Raw genomic sequence first — 15579 nt, 5'->3', positions numbered from 1 at the left:
ACCTTCCTTTGAAGCAGGACATACTTCTTTGTCAGGGGAGTGTGGTAGAGATAAGCATGGGTCCTGACAGCATGTGGAAACTGTAAATACTTAGTGAACCAGAGCAGTAGGTAAAGTGAAGAGGCCTTGAAGAGACAAGACAATGCCATGAAGAGCACTGTTATCAAAAAAAGGGAGTTCCCATTGTGGCTCAGTGGTAGCGAACCTGACTAGTATCCATGAGGATGCGGGTTTAATCCCTGGCCTGGCTCAGTGGTAGCGAACCTGACTAGTATCCATGAGGATGCGGGTTCAATCCCTGGCCTGGCTCAGTGGATTAAGGATCCAGTGTTGCAGTGAGCTTCGGTGTAGGTAGGAGACACTGCTCGGATCCGGAGTTGCTGTGGCTGTGGTGTAGGTTGCAGAGGCAGCTCAGATACTGTGTTGCCATGGCTGTGATATAGGCTGGCAGCTACAGCTACAGCTCTGATTCAACCCCTTTCCTGGGAACCTCCATATGCCACAGGGCCAGCCCTAAAAAGCAAAAAAATAAAAAAATAAAAAAATAAAGAAAAGCCAAATCTGGAAAAATAGAGGAAATTTTAAAGAAAGAGGGAGAATTAGTACTCTAAATGATAGGTTGACAGCGTATTGTGGCTGGTTTCCTGCTTCAAGAACAGAGAAGGTGAGATAAGAGATGAGGTAATAAAATGGCACATGATATTTTCTAAAAATGTTAATTTCCAAAGTAAAATTTGTGTGACAGGAAGACTACCAAATTATTCCAAGTATAATGTTAATTTGATAGACTTGATCATGACCTCCTCCCTAGAAAGAAGGACGGGCTAAAGAAACTCCCACATTTCTTCTGGAGTGTTTTCTGACACCAAAGGACAAAGGTTTGGGGTTTGTTTTTTTGTTTTTTTCACATCAACCACTTCTCCAACATCAGCTGGATGTCCAACCATCCAGTTCAATTCTGACTGTATCTGGAGTTAGCCCAGACCCCACAAATTAACCGCCCAGTCCCACGAGGCTGTCTCCCCTACAGGCACCAGCTACAACTGGGGTGCCTAAGTGACCCACATTTCTGCCCCGCTGATTACAAATTCAGGGCTTCCCACACGATTCCCCTCAGGTTCAATAACGGATAGAATGACTCAGAGAACTCAGGAAACTGCTTTACTTACTATTACAGGTTTCCTATAAAAGCTGTAATTCGGGAGCAGTCAGATGGAGGAGATGGACAGGGCAAGGTACTAGGGGCTGCGGGTCATAGAGCCTCCAGGCCGTCTCTGGGCCTGCCACCCTCCAGCACCTCAATGTATTGACCATCCTGGAGGCTCTCCAGACCCCACTGCTTAAGGTTTTAAAGAGGCATGATTGAGTAAATCATGGCCGTTGGTGATTGAACCCAACCTCCAGTCCTTCTCCCCCCTCTGGAACTTGGAATATGCGACTGAAAGTTCCAATCTTTGAATTACATTTTTGGTTCCTCTGGCTGCCACCCCCCATCCTGAAGTTGTCTGGGGGCCCACCAAGAGTCCCTTCTTAGCTTAAACTCAGGTAAGGTTGACAGGGCTCCTTTTGAAGAACAAAAGACACCCTTATCACTCAGGAAATTCCAATGGTTTTAGGAGCTCCGTGCCAGAAACCTGGGACAAAGACCAAATGTAGTTTTCATTAGAGCACATAACCACATCATGCAGCCCCTCTCATAGGGTCCTCCGGGATTGATTCCCTTCTGAGACCAAATGAGACTTTTGGAACTATTGAAAAAGCAATCTTCCCCCCCTTTCCCAGAAGTTGTGAAGAAATTAATATGCTACAGTGTATTTTGAAACTTAAGAACAAAGCAAAATAATACAGTTTCAGGGAGACTAAAATCCTCCAATTTGTAAAAATGATTTGCCCACACTGAATTTTACCTTCCTTGCATCCTGTGATTAATGTAGTTTTGCGCTTGACTGAATTCATAGATGCCCACATGTTCTCTCCCTTCTCCTCCTCAATTCTGAAAACTACTTTCACCTCACTCCGGAGGCTGTTGCTTTTCTCGAAATACTGACAGCTGAGGGAGTGCCTGCCCTGAAAGCACTTTCCTTAGGTGTCTCCTGGTGGATTTATAGGGGAACTCCCCAGGTCTCCTCTCAGGTCACTCACAGCAGTTCATGGCCAGGATGGCTCAAGTCATCGGGGCTTTGGATCTTTTTTTAAAAAACAGATTAAAATAGCCATGCAGGTAGGCAGACAATGCCCCTCCCTGAAAGATGTCCTCGTCCTAATCTCCAGAGTCTGTGAATATGTTACTTTACAGGGTAAAGAGGAGTTGAGGTGGCAATAGAATTAAACTTACACTGAATTATCTGGGTGGGTTCAGTGTCATCACACATTCTTAAAAGTGGAAGGGGGAGCAGAGTGGGTCAGATGATGAAATATGAGAAGAATTCACCCCGCTGTGTTGATTCTAGGGCATGAACCAGAAAATGCCAGATGGCTTCTAGAAGCTAGAAGGGACAGGAAATGGATTATACCCTAGAGCCTCCAGAAACGGAACACAGCCCCGCAAACACACTTATTTTAGACCAGTGAGACTCTAACCTACAGATTTTAAGATCATAGATTTGTATTGTTTCAAGCCACTTAAATTTGCAGGGATTTTTACAGCAGCAGAACACCAATACACTTGTATTGTGTTTGAGCTAATAATTCTTCAAACAAACCTATTTCTCATTTCTGAACAGCCAGAGGTTCCAATCTAAGAAACACAGGTTTGCACAAGGGGCCCAGGTTGGTCTCCAAGTCCCCTTGGTTTTTTCCTGATACGTGCCAGCAGAACACAGCCATTCTAATGACAATTAATGCAGGAAATGTGAAGACCTACCTTATGCTAAAGTATATATTTTATAGAGAATTAAATATACCACCACTCCATTACTATGTTAATCCCTAGCAACTCCATCATTTAGAAAACAAGAGTTCTACCAGAGGTCTTCCTTCCTACCTATGTGCTTCGGTCACATGAGTAAGATAAGTTAGAAGATGGCTTTCACTGTTAGCAGACACTGAAATCTTCATGTAATTAACTTGAAGGGAAAAAAACCAAGCTTTTTTCCTTTTTTCTTATCCAGTTTTAGAGATGAGAAACCTCAGTGCTAATATACTGATTAACCTTTGTGTCAGAAAAGGTTAATTTTCTGAGTACCCAGAAAAGATATTTACTCTCTTTAATATGTGTTTTTGGGGCCAGGCATATTTCTACCAGTGTAGCACTGTTCGACTGCCCCTGCCCCATCAACAGCATAAGGAAGTATGGGGGAGGGGGGAAACAACTGAAATCTTATTTCGTTATCTGTTTCCACAGATAAGCTCCTGGAGTGCAGGAATTGGTTTTTTTGTTTGTTTGTTTTTTGTTTTTGTTTTTTGTCTTTTTAGGGCCGCACCTGTGGCATATGGAGGTTCCCAGGCCAGGGGTCAAATGGGAGCTTTCGCTGCCAGCCTATACCACAGCCACAGCAATGACAGCTCTTGTCAATGTCAGATCCTTAACCCACTGAGTGAAGTTAGGGATCGAACCTTCATCCTCATGGATGCTAGTTGGGTTTGTTACTGCTGAGCCATGATGGGAACTCCCAGGAGTTGGTTCTTGATTATCTTATTCCTGGTGCCAAGTACCTAACACATAGTAGGTATTCAATAAATATTTGTTAAATGGACACTAAATGTAATTTTTTTGACAAGGTGGTAGCAAGGAATATCTTGAACTTAGCAGTGCATTATTTATTTTAATCTCTCTCTCCTTCCTTTCTCAATACCATATAGTCTGCTGTATAGACCACTGAACTTGAAGCTAATCATTTGCCAGAGTGTCGCTAAAGAAGCTATGCCAAAATGAGAACCGGTATTTGCAGTTCAATGAAGCCCAGTCCTGTTCCCTAAAATGCACAAGTTACCTGCCAAATATAAAGGCAAATTTTAAAGAAGTTGGAAATCAGAAAAAATTAACTGTAGCCACATTGAAAGAATGAAGGGAATGTTTTCTTTAAAATATTCGCAATCGGAGTTCCTGTCGTGGCGCAGTGGTTAACGAATCCGACTAGGAACCATGAGGTTGCGGGTTCGATCCATGGCCTTGCTCAGTGGGTTAACGATCCGGCGTTGCCGTGAGCTGTGGTGTAGGTTGCAGAAGCGGCTCGGATCCCGTGTTGCTGTGGCTCTGGTGTAGGCCAGTGGCTACGGCTCTGATTTGACCCCAGCCTGGGAACCTCCATATGCCGCAGGAGCGGCCCAAGAAATAGCAAAAAGACAAAAAATAAATAAATAAAATAAAATATTCGCAATGAAAGGCCACACCCCACAATTTCTCTTTAAAAGGGAACAAACTCTTCTTGTTATAATCAGTTTATGATTACCCATCTTTTTCATAGATGCTTCATTTTCTTCTAGGAAGACTATTCTTAGCCAATTAGTTGGAACTTTGACGTGTTCATCAGAAAAGAATTTATCTTAAAACCCTAGGGCTAGATCTGATCTTGTATTGACATGAAAAGTCATCAATACTCTCTATTTGGAGGGGGGGGGTCCCTGTCTCTTTTCTGCTGACCCTTTGAAATTGTTCCTGAGAGCTGAATGATCACTAGAATGGCAGTTAACTGTTCATGAAAAGTCCCTAAGGAGGATTTTTTGATTCGCTCTGAAACACAGCTGGGTTAACAGCCAGCTTGCAGAGTGTATGGGCACATCATTTTCAAATCATTCAACTCTCTGACTTGGAGGAGTCACTGATGCTTGGTGCCGGGCTGCCCAGAAGATGATGTGGTATTGGGAGGGCTGAGCAAGGGGAAGGGAGGGGCTTGTGGCAGCCCGCGATGATGCCTGGTTGAGGCTCCGTCAGTGAGCTTGGAAAAAAAAAAGTACTACCCAAACAAAGGACACCCTACTGTACTGTTCATAAATTATATGTTGCTGGTTTGGTTCTAGCCCGTGATGTGCACTCCCAGAAGCTCAACGTCCACACACAGCCATCGGTGTTAGTAATGAAGTACTAGGTATAAGGTGAACATCTGACGCATTGCTGCATTTCACATGGCCAAGGAAAACCTTTTAGGCGTTGGGTTACGAGTTTTCAAAAGGCTGATGGTGGAAGTCAGTGCTTTTTTGCAGGGTGTGGCTCCCCACACCAGGGATCTTCCATTTGCTGTTCTATAAATGTGTCTTTCTCCCTTTTCAGACAGCTTGGCTGTACTGATTAATCACTAGAGGTTCCTTCTCCCCAGCTGCTCAATAAACAGTTCAATAATTTGACATTTCTGGAAGGAGTGCATGGATTTAATTCTGTAAAGCTACACGTAATGAGGGGAAAGGACGGGAAGGAGTATCAAGAGTGTCAGGAACACTGACACAAGGGCTTTCCGCTCAGCTTGGGAGACCTGGGGCCGGCACTCACGTTCTCGGGCTGGGCCAGGGTGCTGGGGAAGACTGTGATTGAGGCAACCACAGAAGGTCTGGAAGCCCCAAATGTCCAGTGGTGGTTCTGGCATCATGGCCTCTGACCTTGGTCCAAAACTAAACCTGCAATGCGCCATCAACAGACTTCTCCATCCTTAAGATTGGTCAGGAACGTACTTTAAATGGACAGCATAACTCTGAAGGCCAATTCAAGCTCAGTGTGAGCCTACCAATACTTCAGTCTCCTGACAGCAGTCATAGCACCCTCCCTCCCAATCTCTGAACATTTAGGAGTCAAGTTATATCATATAATTTAAAAAGCTAGTTTCAAGAGAGATTCTGGGGTGGTCACATAGTATGCAGCATTTTTCATCAATATAGTTATGAAAGTGAGTATTTCTCTGAAATGACTTGAGTAATTAGTCATGTCTCTAGGTCACCCAGAACACTACTTTGCACCTGGAAATTGACTTTAAAAAATGAAATCGTATGTAATGATTAAACAAATGTAAATCCTATAACCTGAAAAATTCAGGGCGCTTTTCAAATGTGTTTCTTGCCATTCAAATGTCTCGTTCTATTTCCATATTTGGCACTTTAATAAAAGCCAGTGATGCCCCCTCAAATGCGATCCTGCAATAGGTGAATCTTCCAGATAAACGGCCGCCTTCTCTCACTTGTGGTTTGGTTTAAATCTCTTTTCCCTTCTGTCTTCCGACAGTGCAGAAATTTCACATTCCTAATTCCCAAAAAGCAGCCTACGCAGTTTTAAACCATGTTGCTCTCCAGCTCAAATTGTCTTTCAGATGATTTGATTAAAAACTACAAAAGAGCTGCTTTCAACAAAAGCTTCTTATAGTGGAACACAAACATTTGTGAAGTGGGCATGCAATATTCATACTGCATTCACAGCTTTAGAGGGAAACACATGCAGAAGAGGAATTTCTTGCAAACTAAATCCCACCCCCTAGGCTTCCTTCCTTATACATCCATCAAGGAGGTTTAGATGCACAGTGGCTTTTCTACAATCGAATCTTAGTTACGCATGCCCGCTTTCAAGATCTCATAAGAAAGGCAAGAGATATTTGTTTAATGAAGATATAGAAAGAAAAACAGCAACAATAGTAAAATCGTCGTAACAAGATAATCCAAAAAACGGAAACTCATTCATAAATCATAGTCAGGGAACCTTACTTGTCAGTGAGATTATTCTTTGGCTTAACATTGAAATTAAGCATAATGCGGTATGCAAATGAAGAGGTTGGCTTTTTTGACATTTGAGCAATGGATCCTTGTGGGCTATTTGCAGCCACCGTATTATGTCTGCACGAACTTTGGATGTTTCCTCTTTGGATGGCCTATATCTGAAAGTAGCTTTTCTCTAATCCAGGAGATAAAAGAAACAATGCTTATTAAAAGTGAAATTTTATGCATGAAACTTTATATTCACAAATCCATGTAGCATACAAACTACAAACTGTTCTAGGCTTTGCTAGTAACCCATGCTATTCCCTGGGACAAAAGCAGGAGAGTGCTTCCAAGATGGAGCATAGCCTTGTGAAGAAATTGCAGAATGAGAGATTCTTTTCCCTCCTCTAACACTTCTAAGGAGTAATTTACAGCTTTTCTCCATGGGAGATGGTGTGCTGTTTGATAAAATAGTGTATATAAGGTAATGCCAGGAGGCAGGGAGAGAGTGGGATGGATGGGGAGTTTGGGCTTAGTAGACGCAAACTGTCCCATTTAGAATGGGTAAGCAATGGGGTCCTGCTGTACAGCACAGGGAACCAGATCCAATCACTTGTGACAGAACGTGATAGAAGATAATATGAGAAAAAGAATATGTATATATATCTATATATATATATATAGATAGATAGATATATCTGAGTCACTTTGCTCTACAGCAGGATTTGACAGAACAATGTAAATCGATTATAATAAAAAATTATTAAAAAAATAGAAAAGGTCACGTCCTAGCAGCACTTGCAAACATTCCGTTTCCCTCACATTTTTCATCTTTGTATATAACTCAGACTACAGGGGAAGTGTTCGCCGGCTTCCCAGAATATGAACTTGACGTCTCTGATCTAGATAATTTTAGATACCTTAACTTCATTATAGAAATTCCTTGACTACTTGTGGGCTACAACAAATGCTAAGACCATATTGAGTTTCCTCGAGCTGAATTAGCAGAAAATAAAGATAAAATGCCTTTCTATTTAAGAACACGATGATGTTTTAATTGTTACAGCATTTGGCATGCCTAACGTATACAATTCTTGACATTCATATAATAACAGAAGAAAGTTGTTTGGGATTTTTCTTTTATTTCCTAGTGTCCCCTTTCCTCTCTAGGGTTTCTCTCCCTGCCCCCTCCAATCCCAGCCCCGGCTTTTAGCTCTCCTCTCATTTCTCCATCTTTCTATAAAGAAAAAAACTCATGCGGGGAAAGGATACATGTAAAAATACCTCATTTCTCTGCAGATAGGCCAAGGCTGCTTATTACCTAGCGATGACAACAGACCACCATGCTTGTGACAACTGATGTAGATGCCTCCAGGGTGAAACAAAGGTTTACGTATTACACAAGCAATTTAACTGTTTTCTAAACAGATTGCCAAGACAGTGGGAGCTGGCAGCCCACACTGTGTTTTAGGTTTTGGAGACTTGGATTAGAAGTGACTCCTGATTATGAACCTTTTTATTTGTCTTCAGCGAACTACAAGCAACCTAGTAACCCAGCAAAGAATTCTTCTCAGCCCTTAAACTTGTCTTCCTAGCTCTCCCAGATTACACACACAAATCACTTGACAAAAGTGGCGCGAGGGTCTCGCGCATAGATAACCCCCCAAGACAATTGTCTTGTTCTAACCCTTAAAGAGGTCTGCAAAGTGAAATGTTTTATAATCCTTTTTGTGCAGGAGGCAAGGAAGCAAAGAAAAGAGTTTGGGCAAAGATTATCCAGGAGAAAGAAAGAGACTCTTTTGGGGGGCTCCAGTTGAAACACAATAAAGAACATAATTAACTTCACAATTCTTTGTGTTTTTCATTTGACTGCAGGGAGGAGATGAAAGGGGACTGCTAAGCCTTGCATTCCATCCCAATTATAAGAAAAATGGAAAGCTGTATGTGTCTTATACCACCAACCAGGAACGGTGGGCCATGGGGCCTCATGACCATATTCTCAGGGTTGTGGAATACACAGTCTCCAGGTATCACCAAGACATTTCATATTTTTCTCATTGTCGCTTCATAATTTTTTGTTGAGAAGTTAGATTCACCAGGAGGGGGCAAGAATTAACCCACAGTCTCTGTCTTGCTTAAAATCCCACCCGTGCCTTTCAAGAAAACTGCGAAAAATGGTAGCTTTGGCCCTTTTCCGCACTCATCTTCCGACTTAAATGCCGTCTCTGCAACCCGGAAAATAACATCATTTAGCAGTAATTTGTATTAGCTACATGCTTATTTATATGCCACGTGTTTGCTTCACTCTGTGTCTAGTACTTACTTTGGGGAGTCACTGCATGTCTTTCACAAGCCTGGTTTGTTTCCTCCCCACCATGCAGAAAAAATCCCCATCAAGTTGATTTGAGAACAGCCAGAGTATTCCTAGAAGTCGCAGAACTCCACAGAAAACATCTGGGGGGACAGCTGCTCTTTGGTCCTGATGGCTTTTTGTACATCATCCTCGGTGACGGGATGATCACACTGGATGATATGGAAGAAATGGACGGGTTAAGGTAAACACACACACACACAAATACAGGTTCCCCAAGATGTTAGAATGTTTTCAGTGAGTTAAGAACGGTCTTTGAATTCCATCACTTTGGTTAAATATCCAACTTTTATTATGTGCCTGTATTTATAAAATGAAGAGGAATTGAATAAATATGCTGATGTAACATTTTTGAAAGTCTCTATACTGAGATGTCCTAAAACCAGTTCCCGCTGTGTGGTTTGTGCCCCAGCTACTGTTTGGCTGCCCTGACATCACTCTGTGGAATGGACTAACGTCATCCAGGGGAGCTTCTTGGGGGACATTAAGATTGGCAAAAAAATTTTAGAGGGCAGATGCAAAAAGCAGCGCCCCCCACCCCCCGATGCTGCAGCCTTTGGCCACCATCAAGCTGTGTCTTGGTGCTGCCACTTGTCTGAAACCAACCTGCCCCCTGATATGGAATTTGGAATTTTATAATATTGTTTCAGTTATGGGCCCCATTCTTTTATCTGTAGAGCAACCTGCCCCCATGTGGTTAGGTGAAATACAAAAAGAAAAGGCATTTATGCTGTCCTCCGATCCCTCAGCGACTTCACAGGTTCGGTGCTCCGGCTGGACGTGGACACTGACATGTGTCAGGTGCCGTATTCCATACCCAGGAGCAACCCGCACTTCAACAGCACCAACCAGCCCCCGGAGGTGTTTGCCCATGGCCTGCATGATCCAGGCAGGTGAGAACACAAGCCTGTCCTCTCTTCTGTCTTACAGTCAGGTCAGGATTTGGAAAGTGGGGAAGGAGAGTGTTTCCGGGCACAGAGCTGTCATAAGTGGTATCCAGTGTGTGCCTCTAAAGCCTCACCAGTTCATTATCTCACCCAGTATTTTGTCCTCTTTCTTCTAATGTGTGAAGCAGAGATGGAAAAGACAAATCAGACAAGGCACAGGAACCTTCACAGAGAAAAATCACCTTAACATTTTGGAGAGTAATCATTACACACTGTTGGACGAGCGACACAATTAAGACTTCAGTCTGGGAGTTCCCATTGTGGCTCAGTGGGTTAAGAACCCGACATAGTGTCTGTGAGGATGTGGGTTCGATCCCTGGCCTTGCTCACTTGGTGGGTTAAATGTTGCCGTGAACTGTGGTGCAGGTCACATCGGATCCAGTGTGGCTGTGGTGAAGGCCAGCACCTGCAGCTCTGATCCACCCCTGGCCTGGGAATTTCTATATGCTGCAGGTGTGGCCCTTAAAAATAAATAAATAAATAAAAGAAACTTCAATCTGAACAATTCAGAGAGACAATAAGACTTTTAGCCTTTCATTGTCTCCCTATACCTCCTCAAAATCCTAACTTCCTTATACATGAAAAGAGGATGGTACCGGCCACCTTGCAAGGAGGCTGTAATGGTTACATACCAATCTATAAATGGAGCGCCAGAGTGTCTGACACACCTGATAGGTTTTAAATAAATTATGGTTCTTATCATAGCTTCATTGAACATGCGATGACGCAGCATCATGTGGAAGGAGTTGAGCTAAATGTCAACATTTTTGGACTTAAAAATCACATATTCTAAATAAATTCAGATTGACTGTTTACTACACTGAACCATAAGGAAAGGACCATGAAGACGTATGTAGAGTGAGAAATTGGGGTGTCCTTGAAGGTGCTAGGAAGCATACTAGAGCAATTCTTTCATGAAAACTTCATCCGATCTGTGGTCTGTTATTCATACTGAGGGGTATCTGGCCACATTTATTCATTTACTAGTTAAGTTATTATTGCCATTTAATGTTTATTGAGTGTTCACTATGTGCAAGGTGAGTATTTCTCAAACTTTTTATTTTTATAATCCCTGCTGCCCTTCATCTCCCCTCCATCAAAGTCCAAGTGTACAGTTCATTTCCTTTCTGGCATCTCAGCAGATCTTAAAATCTGTGCGACAGGGAATACTTAAGGTGGGTTCAGGATGTGGAGGAAACTGTCACATTCCATTCCTATAGCTCAGAACGCGCAGACACCACCACAAAGCAGCACACTTTGAAGTCGAGCAGCCTGAGTCACCACAATCCCACTGGAGCCTTCATGCAACCTTCCCGGGGGGTCCCGGACCCTCAGTGTAAAAACACAGGGCGAGGTGCTTTCCAGACCTTACGTGTGGCAGAATGCCTGAGCTGTGGAGTCTTAGCTCCTCCGGCGGTAGAGGACTGACGGAACAGTCTGCCTCCCTCCGAGAGTGTTGCAGGCGAACGAGGATTTAATAAAGCAGAAAGGAAACGAAAATCATTATTGGCTAAAAAGTAAAGCTGGCTTTTATTAAGCACCTTGGTGCAGAGCAGCAAACCGAGTCTCTTGTGCCCATCATCTTAATGATAACTCTCAGCTGGCACTCCAAGGAAGCAGGCATAGTGCACCGCCTCCTTTTTGAAAAAGACTTTAATTTTTAGATCACTTTTAAGTTGACAGCAAAATTGAGCAGAAAGTACAGACATTTCCTGTAGACCCCTGCCACCACACATGCATAGCCTCCCCCACTATCAACATCCCCCACCTCAGGGAGAGATTTGTTATAATCAGTGACCCTACACGAACACCTCATTACATTATGTACCCATAGTTCATTTACTCCCACCAAAGACCATCGTTTACCTTATGTTCACTCTTAGGGTTGTACAGCCTCAGGGTTTGGACACATGTGCATGACATGGATCTACCATTACCACTGAATTAATGAGGACAAGAAGGGGACCGTGGCCCCGTGACGCAGACCTACCATTACCATTACATGGATGCTTACAGTATCATACAGAGAAGTTTCCCTGTCTGGGCTCTTTTTTGTATAAAAAAAACTAGAGCTTAAAAGGCCCAAGTGCTTCTTAATGGATGTGCTGTTCAGCCAGAGCTAGACCTCGTGGCCTCCAACACCTTTGGGAGACCTGGCCTTTTCTTCCAGATTTGCTCTTTCTTGTTAGAAAGAGGTCACATCTTTTTTTTTTTTTTTCTTTTTTTTTTTTTTTCGGTCATAGTTTCTCCATCTTCAAAAGGAAGGCAATACAGGGGAGTTCCCGTTGTGGTGCAGTGGAAACAAATCCAACTGGTATCCATGAGGATGTGGGTTTGATAACTGACCTCACTCAGTGGCTTAAGGATCCGGCATTGCTGTGAGCTGTGGTGCAGGTCGCAGGTGCGGCTTAGATCCAGCATTGCTGTGGCTGTAGCTCTGATTTGACCCCTAGCCTGGGAATGTCCATATGCTGCCTGCAGCCCTTAAAAAGCAAAAAAGCAAAAAAAATAAAAGGCAACACAGGAAAATTTTCCCACTCTGTATGGACTTAGATCCACCTTAAGTCACAGCAGGTCTGTGGCATGATCCCTGCCAGACATTGCGTGCTGAGAATCATTGAATTAATGAGGACAAGAAGGGGACTGTGGCCCCAGAACAGCTAACCCACGTTTCGAAGATCAGGCTTAGAGTTTCTTTAAGATGAGTGGAATCACCTGGCGCCGATAGGCTTTGTTTTGTTGTAATCGTTGTTGAAATAATTGCTGCAGGTGAGTCATGTTGCTTAAGCCCCAGAACCTACTCTCAGATTTTAATTTTTTTAATTTATTAATAACACCCACAATTTTGTTTTTGTCACTGATGTATTTTGTTGGCCTAAAGCAGTGATTCTCAGGGGGGATGATTTTGCCCCCAGAGGACATTTGGCAATGAGTAGAAGCATTTTTTGGTTTCACGGGTTGGAAGGAGGAGGTCACGGCACCGATCTAGTGGGCGGAGGCCGGAGAAGCTGCCAAACATGGTACAATTCTCAGAACACCCCATTCTACCCCCAAACAAAGAAATATCTGGCCCCAAGTGTCAGGAATGCCAAATTTTAGAAACCTAAAAACAAGGCAAGTCAGTTTTCCACATTTGTGAGAGCTGAAGCTGAACATCTCCTGTCATGTATTGAGTACTGCACCGGAAGTGGAAAACAGAGTGGTTGTAGGGATATGGGATGATGTCAGTGTATGTTCACCTGTGTGATCACAGAGAGCTTTAAAAATATTATTCAACTTCATTCTTCCCTCAACCCCAAGCCCCCATGCCTAGTTCCTCAATGATTTAAACATTCAACAAATATTGGGCCCCTCTTATATTCCTGGATTTGAACTAGGGAACAGAAATACAGTGATAAAGAGATTGGAAGTGGTTCCTGTCCTCATAGAGTTTACAGTCAGTGGCTTAAGTCACAGAAATAATCTGGTCCCAGAGTAGGGGTGAGCACGAAGTCAGAGTTCACAAGAAAAACCTCAGTGGCTGAAGGGACCAGCCGTATTTTATTCCTTAAATTGGAGTGCATGCTTTCCCTTGTTAGAGCAACCCAGGCTTTAGAATGTAGTGATTCTGTGTAAGAAACACAAAGCTAATGCTATAGCTAATACAGATCTTCCTTGACCCGCAATGGGGTTGGGGTTAAGGCCCCGTGAAACTACCATAAATGGAGAAGGCACCTAATGGTCCTCACCTACCAAACACCATCGCCCAGCCTCGCCCACCTTAAACATGCTCAGAACTCTTAGGTAAGGAATTCCTGTTGTGGCTTAGAGGATTCAGAAACCAACTAGTATCCAAGAGGATGCGGGTTCGTATTCCTGGCCTTGATCAGTGGGTTAAGGATCCAGTGTTGCCGTCAGCAGCAGTGTAGGTTGCAAACATTGCTCGGATTCCCCCCCCCACCCCCACCCAGTGCTGTGGCTGTGGTGTAGGCCGGCAGCTGCAGCTCAGATTCAGCCCTTAGCCTGGGAACATCCATATGCCATGGGTGTGGCCCTAAAGAGACAATAAAATAAAATCACGTATGTGAGCCTACCATTTGGGCAAAGCTTCTAACACAGGGCCTGTCTGAGGCTGAACATCTCCTGTCATGTATTGAGTACTGCACCAGAAGTGGAAAACAGAGTGGTTGTAGGGATACAGGATGGTGTCAGTGTATGCTCACCTGTGTGATCACACGCTGACTGGGTGCTCTGCTTCTGCTGCCCAGCATCTCAAGAGACTAATGTACCGCATGTCACCAGCCCAGGAAAAGATCAAAATTCAAAGTGGGAAGTACATCTGAATGCGTAATACTTTCACGCCATTGTAAAGTTGAATCAATCATCTTAAGTTGGGGACCGCATGTCCTACAGGTGATATGAGTTGATGATACCACTGTTGTTGCTCTTTGCCAGTGTATTACACACCTGCTATTCCTTCACAACAGACTGAGAAATGTGTCAAGGCAGTGTGTACATTCATCATGGAGGGAGATACCAAGAGAAATTCAGAAATACAGTCCAGAGATCATAAAACTTCAGCAGAGTAACCAAATATATCAGGCTGTTTCCTTTGGTGGTTTCTAGAAGTTCTAAACCAAGTGGCCCAAGGATCCTCACCAGCCCACAAAGGGCTCCTATGTCAGGAATCTCTAGTCTGAGCTTGGAAGATACCCTGATGGGAGTTCATGAGTGTCTCCCCTTTTGTTGCAGATGTGCTGTGGATCGACACCCCACTGATATCAACATCAATTTAACAATTCTTTGTTCAGACTCCAATGGAAAGAACAGATCATCAGCCAGAATCCTACAGATAATAAAGGGGAAAGATTATGGTAAGTAGAGCCTAATTTATTGATTTGGCTTTAGCCTGGACTTTGTTTTATTTTAGTATATTCATTGAAGGGAAGAGGATTTCTGCAGAACGAGCAATTAGGAAAGCATCAAAACACCGGCCCAAGAGTGGTAAGGCAGTCAGCTGCTCACGTCTTAAAGGTCCAGTGACTCTTACAAGCCCTAGGGGTTCCATTTGGGTAATTACCTTTCCCCTGGATTGAATGGTGCTCTGTAGGTCCAAAAAATTTAATGGACCTTCAAAAGTTAGCAGTTTATATTTTGCTCATCTGAGAATCGAGATGAATACCTTCTATGTATTTAAGATATAAGGGAGAACTTGTCTTAACATCTTATACACAGAGGAAAAAACGAGTATTAAAGGTAAGTTTCTCAATATCCAACAAGCTCATCTCAGCAATTAGGAAAATTACAAGTGTTTCAAATAAGAATGTAATTTTTAAAAGGTGTTTATTTTAGAGAAAACAAAGTAGTAGACTTGTAAAAACATGTCATTTACCCAAGTCATGAAGATGGAATGTTTAGACCTTATTTTTAATAACATGATTACTCTATTTGGAGATACATATAAAACTATAAGGCTAATATTTTTCAGTGTTTTCGTATTTACTCCTTTTGGAGGAAACAATATATCAAATATTATTATGATTCAGGGAACATAGTAGATTAAGATTATAAAATTGATTGCTTCTTCTATTTATTCATTCAATACAGGTATTTACTTAGTACCGGGAATGAAGCAGCTGTGTTAGTTCATGTGGTATTCAGTTATTT

General features: G+C 42.9%; 1 protein-coding gene across 3 annotated transcripts in view; it reads left to right on the top strand.

The window, feature by feature from the left end:
• HHIP (hedgehog interacting protein) overlaps positions 1–15579 on the top strand; it is a 94608-nt gene that overhangs the window by 52039 nt on the left and 26990 nt on the right. For all 3 annotated transcript variants that reach the window (XM_021100665.2, XM_021100664.2, XM_003129171.7), the window contains exons 5-8: positions 8491–8642; positions 8997–9170; positions 9736–9879; positions 14665–14786. In XM_021100665.2, coding sequence (XP_020956324.1) covers positions 8491–8642; positions 8997–9170; positions 9736–9879; positions 14665–14786 — 592 coding nt within the window. The remainder of the gene's footprint in view (positions 1–8490; positions 8643–8996; positions 9171–9735; positions 9880–14664; positions 14787–15579) is intronic.

This window comes from Sus scrofa, chromosome 8, assembly GCF_054392235.1.
Source record: "Sus scrofa isolate SSC_HxYL_T2T_F1_AM1 chromosome 8, Sscrofa_HxYL_maternal_Yorkshire_Landrace_v2.0, whole genome shotgun sequence".
Taxonomy (NCBI): Eukaryota; Metazoa; Chordata; class Mammalia; order Artiodactyla; family Suidae; genus Sus; species Sus scrofa.
The sequence above is the reverse complement of the archived record's forward strand: the minus strand, read 5'-3'. Positions and strand labels throughout refer to the sequence as shown.